Genomic DNA, 10,000 nt, shown 5'->3' with positions numbered 1-10,000 from the left:
TCATCAATTTGATTGTAGATCATTAACAAAATATATTTGACTTTTAAATTGATCGTCTGATAGTTGTTGTCCTGCATCTTTTCTCAGAGTGTGGTTCTAGGCCTCAGTACAAGGCTCGAATTGTGGGGGGTAATGTCTCCAAACCAGGTCAGTTTCCCTGGCAGGTCAGTCTCCACTTCCAGAGGGAACATATTTGTGGAGGCTCCATCATAACATTAAGCTGGATTCTCACTGCAGCTCATTGTGTGTATGGGTAAGTCAGACAATCAAACCTCTCTGAAATTCTTTCAAGGCTGATTAATTGGAAAAATGTCTCACTGAACATTCAAGATTAGAAAAGCTAACAGCAGGACTCTGGATGCCTGTAAGCAATGAATAGAATTTACTCATCATGTTAGGTAACAGTTTACTACCAAGCTGGGCTGAAATACATCAAACTTAGTCAAAAATGTTCACTTTAAGAGTTGTTCAAATAACACAGTTCTGAATAGGATTGACACCTTCAGAAATTAAAAATAAGGGACGCCCACCGTGGCGCGTCGCCCTACTCTCATGGGGTGGGACGTCCGCTGCAGTAATAGACATTTTTTTAAATGTTTTTTGTCTTTAAGAAGTGATCCATAGAGCAATCATTCATGCATGGAGGTCGGTTAGAGTGCCCCAAACTGTACTCCAATCAGAGTATGATACTTTAAACACGTTTAAGAAAGCAAGTGTAAAAAGTATTAGGTAAACTGCTCAAATAGTAAGTAACTGATCATAACACCTGATTAATATTCAAAATGTGTCCTTAGCCAAAAGTATAAAAGTTATGTGAACGTTATAGTATTTTAAATAATATTACCAGAATAATTTATACAAAAAAGGAGTTAGGTTTGGAGTCTGGTTCTAGAACAAATTCTCCACGAGGGCCAAGATAGTCAGTGCTTCTTGAAACAAAAACAGAGCAATATCTCATCATTTGATATAATAAGTGGGCCAAAGAGCCACTTGTGTCTCCAGAGATTCAGTTTGCAGATCCCTGGCAGGTGGAAAGTGTGATCTTATCTCCATACAGCAGCTAAAAGTGCAGCACTAGAATATTTAATTCATTGTTAAAGTAAAATTGTGAAAATTTAAAAAAATCACCACTGAGTATTAACATAAGACATTTATTTAGTATAATTTCTTTGGTACCCCGTTGGCCCCCATCTAGATCCGCCCCTGGGCTGCAGGTCTGTGTCTGGTGCATTAAAAATACATAAAATGTCCCAAGTCCTTCTTCACATACATAGTATGAAAATAAGTAAAATAAAGTAACCACGCTGTCCTTTCACTGTCCTTATTAAAAGCGTGCTGGCCAGCAAAAAGCAGCTGCCCCTTTTCCACCGGTTTTACCTCAGCAGCCCGAATCGGCTCGGCTCCACCTCAGAGTGACCGTGTTCCCACAGGCTGGGCTTTGTAGCAATTCAGAATTTGAATCTAATGTCTTGTTTGTCTTTTTGTCTGTGGCCAGATTTGAAAACTCTTCCCTGTGGACGGTTCATGTGGGGCTGACAGAACAGCTGATCCATGGCGCCCATTCTCTGGCTGTAAGGAGAATCATACGCCACGCTCAGTACTGGCCAAAAGGACTGGATTACGACATTGCACTGATAAGGCTACAGGAGCCGCTTGTTTTTGATGGTACTATTACTTAGACCAACTCTGCTTATGCTTATGAATTCATGCTTTCTTCTAATTTATTCAGGGCAGTTCAGGTTCAGATCAGTTCACTTTCTTCTACTTGTTGTTTGATAATTGTTGTCTTAAGATATGGAGGCTGGGAGGGAAACTAAGAGAGATGAGTTTCATTTTAATCAAATCGAACTCTATGACAGCCAACATTTTCTTAAAGAAAGCTGTGGGTAAAATACCGAGACATCAGTATGGGGGATTTTTACTGCTGTAAGTGAAGAGCACACACTTTCAGTTTGCTAGAAGAATTTCATCTATTTGTTCTCACAGCTTGTAATAACTCAAAATTTATCCTCTTGTTCAAATATTCTAAATAAATGAGTAATGAGTCTCTAGGCAACCGTGATAACAGCGTCGGTAGAAAATGATTTGGTATAACCACAGAATATCAAAGAAATATTTATCAAACCAATAACACCCTTTAGACTACGGGTGGGAGCGTATTTGCTGATTTTCAGTCAAACAATGTTTCGCAAACCTTCAATAAATAAGGATTACTGAAGAATATTTAACTCGGCTCACATTATGGGAGGATAAACTGTCAATAAAATCCTATTTTCTTCCTTCAATTTTCTCCGCTGGTTGCAATAAGTTGCATCCTTCTGGGGACGCTGTGTTTAATCCAAGGACAGATAGACTGATGAGTATCAGAGTATCAGTTTTAATCCAAATGTGAGATGAACATACGGTAAATATTGTCAAATTCTCTGAGACATACACGTTTTCCGTAGGCTTTGTGAGACCCATTTGTTTGCCTAACTATGGAGAGGAGTTTACAGAAGGTAAGATGTGCTGGATATCTGGTTGGGGAGCCACAGAAGAAGACGGTAAGTCTGTGTAATTTGTCAATCCAGTCTCCTACATAATGTTAAATTTGAATATTATGATAAACGTCTGTCTAAATATTTGCTTTTCATTTTTTTTAACTAATGTTTCTAGGAGAGTCCAGTGTGGTTCTACGCTCGGCTACGATACCGCTCATCTCTACCAAGACCTGCAACCAGGCAGATGTTTACAAAGGCCTAATCTCTTCCTGGATGATATGTGCAGGATATCTGGAAGGAGGAATTGACTCCTGTCAGGTTTGGCTTGTTTCCTTTTAACATGGAAAACAGCAGAATTACAAAAATCATATTGTCTTCTTCTTATGCACCATTTCCACGCCGCCGCAAGTGGCTGCTTCTGTGTTTTGGTGCTTTCTGTCTTGTTTGATTTTATGTGTAAATACCATGAAGAGCTATTAGACATACTATTTCTATGTATTAATTACCGATCCTTGTAGCACCGATCCTTAGCATATCTCTAGCCCAGTGGTTCTTAACCTTTTTTGAGGTACAGAACCCACCAGCTTCATATGCGCATTCACTGAACCCTTCTGTAGTGATAAATAAAATATGACCCCCTGCCCCCTAAATTCAAGATGTAGATCACTAAGTCTTCTTAAAAGGTAGGGTCTCTGAGAACAGTTCTTAAAGATATAGTCAGTGTTTTCAGCAAAGTTGAGCTGAGTGAACAGGAACGACCCAAATTTGTCACAGTTTCAACAGGCTGGCCATCGAGAGAAACTGGAACCACTTTAACGTCTTGTTTAGATCATTTAATTAGCTCTACATTCTTAAGAGAATGAAAAATTAATAATAAATAATAAAGACTTTGGTATTCTGATTTAGTAATGTAATTATATTAATTGTGTTACCACCCCCACACCACTAGAGGCAGTATCAGGCCCGAAAAGATGCGACTAAGGAGCAGATTTAGAAGTACACCGAAAGCTACAGAATTTGGTAAAAATGGTGAGTTTTGCTGAAGTAATTAAAGACACAAGTTCAAATCCATGCTGAGAGTGGAGCTCCTTCAATCAGGGCTCCTCCGCAGCTCTGATTGGCTAAACAATGTCACCTGATCCTCTGCAGCAAGTGATGGCAAAGCGGGGCGTCATCACGACTTTACACAGTGTGTCTTTACCTCCGCGGCAGAGGCTCCGCCGAACCCCTGGGGTTCGACCGAACCCAGGTGAAGATCCACTGATCTTCACTAAAAGAGTGAGTCACCGCAAAAGAGGCTCGAGAGAAGAGGAAGAGGTTCTAGCTCGGCATCGCAGACGTGGACTACAGATACCTTTACCTGGGATTTTCCTCTCTAACATTTGCTAACTGCTAGAGAATGGACGGACTGGACCTGCTGATGAGTAGGAACAGAAATCCTTCTTCCTCTTGTGCGCCATGCTTCCCAGAGACTTGGCTTTGTGGTCAGATTCCAGACAGTGCTCTGCACCTGAAGGACTTTCAGCGCGGCTCGGAGCTCTCAGATTCTGTGTGGAGTGGACTCTGGAATCAGGACAGTCCTGACTAGAGTAATCTGAATCAGAAATTATAAATAAAGACAGTTTATTAAATGTTAGGCCAGAGCAGGGGACACTTTGAGCCACTGTTATGCTGCTGGAGCCAAGCAGCATAGAAGTGATATTAAGTCCTTATAATCACTACTGGAGTGGGATGTGCACAGTGGGCCAGTGCCACCTACTGGTCATGGGTTCGATTCCCGGCCCGGGATCTTTCTGCATGGAGTTTGCACGTTCTCCATGTGCACGGTGGGTTCTCTCTGGGTACAGTCCAAAAACATCAGGGCTTTTCCTGCATGTCTTCCCCCTCTCTCATTATCTACTTTTCTGTCTGACCACTTTCAAATAAAGGCCACTAGAGCCACTAAAACCTAAAAAAACAAACAAAAAACGGAACATGCAAAAAGATTAGAGTATGGCTTGTGCATTGCTGTCTTTGTAAAACCATTTTCATTGCTGTGAAAGATCTTTATTGCATTTTTTTCATAGTTAAAGTCATACTAGGAGTATCAGCAGGAATAGCAGCGTACTATTTGAATAAGAGGCTTACATCTATTTTTGCATGTACATTTGCACAGGGGGACAGCGGGGGCCCGCTTGCATGTGAAGACTCATCCGTGTGGAAGCTTGTTGGAGTGACTAGTTGGGGGGTTGGCTGTGCTGAGAGGAACAAACCAGGAGTTTACACTAGCATTACAAAGGCACTCAGCTGGATCCGCCTACAGATGGAAGTGAGTATGTACGACAATTCAGTCTGTTTTAGGATTAACAACGATCCCTGTGGTCTTCCATTTCCTTACTACGTTCCTCACAGTGGGAACTGACAGGTTAAATCTCCAAGATAACTTTTTGTGTCCTTCCCTTAAACTATTATGTTGAACAATCTGTGTTTCCAGATCATTTGAGAGGTTCGGCCAACTTAAATAGCTTCTCTCATGATTGGACACACCTGTCTAGTTCGAAGCTTAATGAGGTTACCAAACCAATTCTGTGTTTCAATAAATCAATGATAAGTAGTTAAGGGTATTCAAATCAACAAAATGGTAAGGGTACCCAAATTTTTGCACCCGTCTAAATTTGTTTTAATCATATTGCCCATTTTTTCTTAGTCCAATAAACTTCATACCAATACTGAGGTGTTACTGTGTCCATCAGTTATTAGATGTGTCAACTGAACCAGCTGTTCCAAACACCCAACGACTTGGAAATAAAAATAATTAAGAATAATACGGGTGCCCAAACTTAACAAAAGGTGTATTTATTAAGCCTCATTGGGGACCTTTCCAAACCAAACAGCTCAGTCTAAAGCTAGACGAAATCACAGCTGGGTGTCGTCGATTCATTTCTAAATTACCTTTACTTATTAAAAGCTGCAGCAGGACCAGGAAACAACCAACTTATCCATTTCTACTAATTTGCCAGGAATGAATTTTTCATTCGGTCTGCTCGTTTGTGCATTCCTGTCCAAACGTTACAGTACCGTGTGTTTAGGTAGAAATGACATTTTTAGATTAAACATCTTAAAACCCCAAAACAAAGCAACATGACACGAGCAAAGAAATGCTCCATCTTCTAAGCCCGAGTTCAACAACAAACAAAAACAACTGAAACCAGCTGCTCCAATGCTGCAGATGAAATTTGTGTCGATGTGAAACGTGTGTAGGTCGTAATAAACACTTTCCATTTCTTTCTTTCAGAGAGAAGAGGCTTTGAGTCTGGCAACCACAACATATAACTGAAAACCAAAGTTCGACCAACACCCTGGCTTCCAAAAGATTCATATCAAACCAATTTAAAAATCTTTGAAGAGGGACAGAAACGTCTGCTTTAAGGTGAACATATGGATGCGACAAACAGGGGAGAGTTGGGCATTCTTTATTCCAAAATAGAAAGCTCTAAGGAAAAACAGACAAGATCATGGTGAACAAACCCAAATGAAGAACAGCTGTGTGCGGTCACATGGGCCAAGTGTCTAACAAGACTGATAAAAACTAATGTTCAGTACAGGCTTACCATGATTCAGACAACTGCCACCCCAATTCGTGGCGTAACGACAGCTTAATGAAGACATTTTGAATACTTCACCAGAACAGTGACAGAAGACCAAACGAAGGCGTTTTCCTTCCAGTTCTTCTTGAACCGAATTTCCTTAATCTATGCAGTAGAAACATCACAAAGAAACAAAAAGCTGAATGCATCCCAAACATCCTGCTGCTTGTTGGTGTGACCCGCTGTGGAGCGTCTTTCCACAGATCTCAGTCTCTCACCCTGTGATTGTGTAGTTAGCATAGTGTTCTTGATTGTGCAATTGACATGGTCATGCCAAGGGTACAACTGTGAAATGATTCAAATACGTAATGCATAGTATACACAATATGGGTAAACTGGAGTTGGATAAAAACAAAACATGAGCACAACAACCAATTGACTTTGCATGATTATTTCTTCAGATATCGATCTGTGAGCCGTGTGCAAAGTTGATCTTTTTATTACAACTTTGTTCTGCAGTTTAGTGTCTTTTCATAAATTTTTCAAAAGGGTCAACTTTGTTTGTGCTTCTTGGCAAGAGGTCTGTGAAAGGAAAACATAATAAGGCCTTGTTACTTGGTCTTTTGAGTTTAAAAATCAATTTAAATAGCAATGTTCATCACCATTCAATTTTTTTTTTTTTTAGAAAACTTTAAGGAACCCTGAAAAACAGGCCTGCTATTAGGAATCTGTACATAAACATTCCTTACAAAACAGAACACAAAAATGAAAAACAAAAAAAAAACACTAATGTCATGTTTGTATAGAAAAATAAGCATATCTACTTTTTTTTTTCTTCCTTTCCCCCTCTGCTCACTGGAGAGCAAGTCTGAAGAATGCGTACATCTACTCAAAACACAAGCATGCAAAGAATGAAGACAAACCATTACATATACAACTTATGTGTTGGCATCCAAAAAAGAGATCAAAGAGCAAAATAATAATAATAATAAAAAAAAAACAAGAAAGTCTATTAATAACGGAGCATACAAACTTGTTTCTTGTGTTTTCAACACGTATTTTCTGCTTGATTTCATCTTTTCAGCTTAAATATACAAAAAAAGTGCACTCGCCTACACGAATAAACTTGTTAAAAAAACAGTTTCTGAAGTGAAACTTCTGAAGTACACACACGCAGCGCAGACTTGAGGTCAGCTGGAAGAGCACAGTACTGTCCATGGACACTCTGTGCTTTTGTGCTCGGTGTAAACCCAATGTGTCTGTGTTACACATGCCTTCTGAGTATGTGTAGGTCAGTGCGTCGGCTTTTACTGCAACGAGTCGCTGTTGTCGAGCCCCAGGACGGTCATGTCTGCGTCGTCATCGTCTTCCCCGCTATCGCCCGACTCATCTTCGCTGTGGCCTGCAAGCATGACCTGCTGCACTGCCAGGGTGGCTCCGTCTGACGTGAGGCTCTGCAGACTCTCCATGTTCATCGTCACCATTGTACCTGCAGAGAAGCATCACCGTTTCTATGGCGGCGTCTGAAGGAAGCTGCTAGAACGGATGCCAAACTGAAGGCCCAGAGCCTTCACCATAACTGGTCCTTTAAACTCTAAATCAATGGAATCCCGATGGCGCTATCGGGCCGATACCAGTGTCAGCAACTCCAAACCGACACCACTGTTCTGCCAGACTTTTCTCCTATACTGCACAGAAGTACAACTCAAAGGCTAACCCACCACCTTATTCACTAATAAGTTATTTTCTGGTCCTCCAAAAAAAGAAGAAAACAAACAGAAGGAGACGCTGGGTGGTGGGACGGGGCGACAATGTCCTAGTTTGGAGCCGAGGTCGCACTAGACGTTCTCTCGTCTTCCACAAAGGAAGCCGTCTGCTTCATCTTTGGGTTTAATTTCCAGAAGCCTCAAGGCGCCTTGTTAATCTGTGCAAACAATTATACACAAGTAAGATGGGTTGTCCACCCATCATACCGCTCAGGAAGGAGACGGGTTCTGTCCCAAATGAGCAGATCGGACCAGAGGGAATGACATGGGATGAGACGAACCCCACTTCATGTTTTAACTTTAGGATCTCCTTCAGTTCCATCTCTTCGTAGGAACTGTGACTCCTTGGGGCATCGGTCGGGACACTGCCACCAGCAACTTGCTCTCCTTCCACAGATGACAGACTTGACCCCGTCTTTCAGTGTTTCTCCATCCTATTGGCTGGAATGTTGCTGTGACTAACTGTATGTGCGCTCCTTCATTCCTATAGGCTCAGAGCTCATCTGCTCAGCTAGCAGCCATGTTACCCTCCAACATGAAGCTACTTCATGGCTTCATCATGGCCAATACAGTTAAAATAATACTGTCTTTCACCTGTAGCTAAAATAAAGCTACCTTTTCTCTGAACTTTGAAATGTGCAATTTATACTATATGTAAAGAGTCGCTGACTCTTTACATAGAATAGTTGATTCGTCCTGATAGGCTGCTACTTACCATCAGGCATGGTAACCTGCTGATGGGTTCCTCCCCCAGCAGCAATAGAGTCGGGCCAGAAACGCTGCAGTGGCCGATTTTGTGGAGTTTTCTTCTTGGTTTTGGTGGACTCAGAAGAGCTAGCATCCAACATCGGCTGCAAGATCCGTCTCCGTGCGTTTATGAACCTGGAAACACCAGATGTTCTGGGGTCTTTCTCACGTTGGATTTTGTATCGACTTTCACATATTTTAGGTAGATAGTGTTCCCAAGAAGTACTGCTGTGAATTTGCCATAGATTATTTTTTGGGGGGACAAACGAATAAATAGGTGTAACGTAGAACAGAACATTTCCCCAAATCCAATCTCTCTTATTACTGTTCTTAATTATGTAGCTTTCATATAAAAAATAGATGTTTTTGTTACAACTGCCATCTGTCATGACAGCGTGGTATGAGACAGATAATCTGTGAAAAAAAAAATCATGCTCCTCTGCCTTTTCTCAGTGCTCAATACAGAAACACACAATTCAGTCAGAAACAACCAATCAGAGTCAGAAGGAGGGGCTTCGTGGTGTCAGGTCACATCCTCCCTGTTTGGGGAGCACAGCTGGCAGCAGAGCCACCAACAGAGGCAGTGCATGTGGCCGCAGGTGATTTTAACCATGCTGATTCGAAAGCAGTATTATCAACACAGTAAATGTGTTACTGGAGGAGCCAAGACGAGGACAAACAGACTAAAAACAGTTTCTATCCAAGAGTTGTTGCTGCCCTGAACACAGCAAATCCATCTAAAGATTTGATCTTTACTAATGAATTAATAAATTCATTTATTATCTGTTTACTTATTCTTAACATCCCCGTTGTTTTGAGTTGTTATTTTTCCAAATTTCGTCGCGCTTTATCCGTGCACAATGACATTAAGAGGATTTCTGATTCCAAGTTGTTTCTCTGCCATCATCACATTTAGCAGAACGTACACAAGCATAATTGACAGCCCAAAGACACTTCCTCTCGGCTTAGATTGGGTGTTTTTGATTGGGCGCGCTGCACTGGGGTGACGGTAGCCACGGTGGTAGGAGCTCACCACACAATCAGTGGGCTGCCAGTTCGATCCCTGCTTTGTCTGTCCATGTGTCCTTGGACCAGACACTTCACCCGCCTCATGGTCACAGGTGGTGCCACGGCGCAGCAGCTGCGCCTCCGTCAGTGGTTGCAAATGGCCACAATCCAAGAGCTCACAGTGTGAAATGACCGAGTGAAGAGCTTTGAGGTCCTCTGGACGTGTTAAAACATTGCAACAGGCCATTTCTCATTTCTGCAGACAGTAGCTCTGGGAGATGATCCATTTTTTCACAGATTTTCTGTCTCAACATGGTGGCGGTTTTAACAAATATGTAGAAAACTTTTTTTTTTTTTTTTTTTTTTACCATTTAAAAATCAACGCTTTATATCTTTGCAATTCAAAATAGTTTTTTCAGGTCCCTAATTTTTC

The 10,000-nt window shown here is 41.4% G+C and overlaps 2 protein-coding genes across 2 annotated transcripts in view; one reads left to right on the top strand and one right to left on the bottom strand.

The window, feature by feature from the left end:
* Positions 1–6,458, top strand: part of tmprss3a (transmembrane serine protease 3a) — a 21,281-nt gene extending 14,823 nt beyond the window's left edge. Inside the window, exons 9-14 of the mRNA XM_015015015.1 lie at positions 88–253; positions 1,496–1,665; positions 2,448–2,543; positions 2,656–2,798; positions 4,636–4,788; positions 5,755–6,458. Of these exons, the coding sequence (XP_014870501.1) occupies positions 88–253; positions 1,496–1,665; positions 2,448–2,543; positions 2,656–2,798; positions 4,636–4,788; positions 5,755–5,796 (770 nt within the window). The 3' untranslated portion in view covers positions 5,797–6,458. The remainder of the gene's footprint in view (positions 1–87; positions 254–1,495; positions 1,666–2,447; positions 2,544–2,655; positions 2,799–4,635; positions 4,789–5,754) is intronic.
* pknox1.1 (pbx/knotted 1 homeobox 1.1) overlaps positions 5,917–10,000 on the bottom strand; it is a 14,200-nt gene continuing 10,116 nt past the window's right edge. Inside the window, exons 10-11 of the mRNA XM_015015040.1 lie at positions 8,528–8,694; positions 5,917–7,535 (exon numbers count right to left, since the gene is read on the bottom strand). Of these exons, the coding sequence (XP_014870526.1) occupies positions 7,354–7,535; positions 8,528–8,694 (349 nt within the window). The 3' untranslated portion in view covers positions 5,917–7,353. The remainder of the gene's footprint in view (positions 7,536–8,527; positions 8,695–10,000) is intronic.

Source organism: Poecilia latipinna, unplaced genomic scaffold, assembly GCF_001443285.1.
Source record: "Poecilia latipinna isolate Pla-1442-1.1 unplaced genomic scaffold, P_latipinna-1.0 Scaffold1877, whole genome shotgun sequence".
Taxonomy (NCBI): domain Eukaryota; kingdom Metazoa; phylum Chordata; class Actinopteri; order Cyprinodontiformes; family Poeciliidae; genus Poecilia; species Poecilia latipinna.
This window is presented reverse-complemented; position numbering and strand designations above follow the sequence as displayed.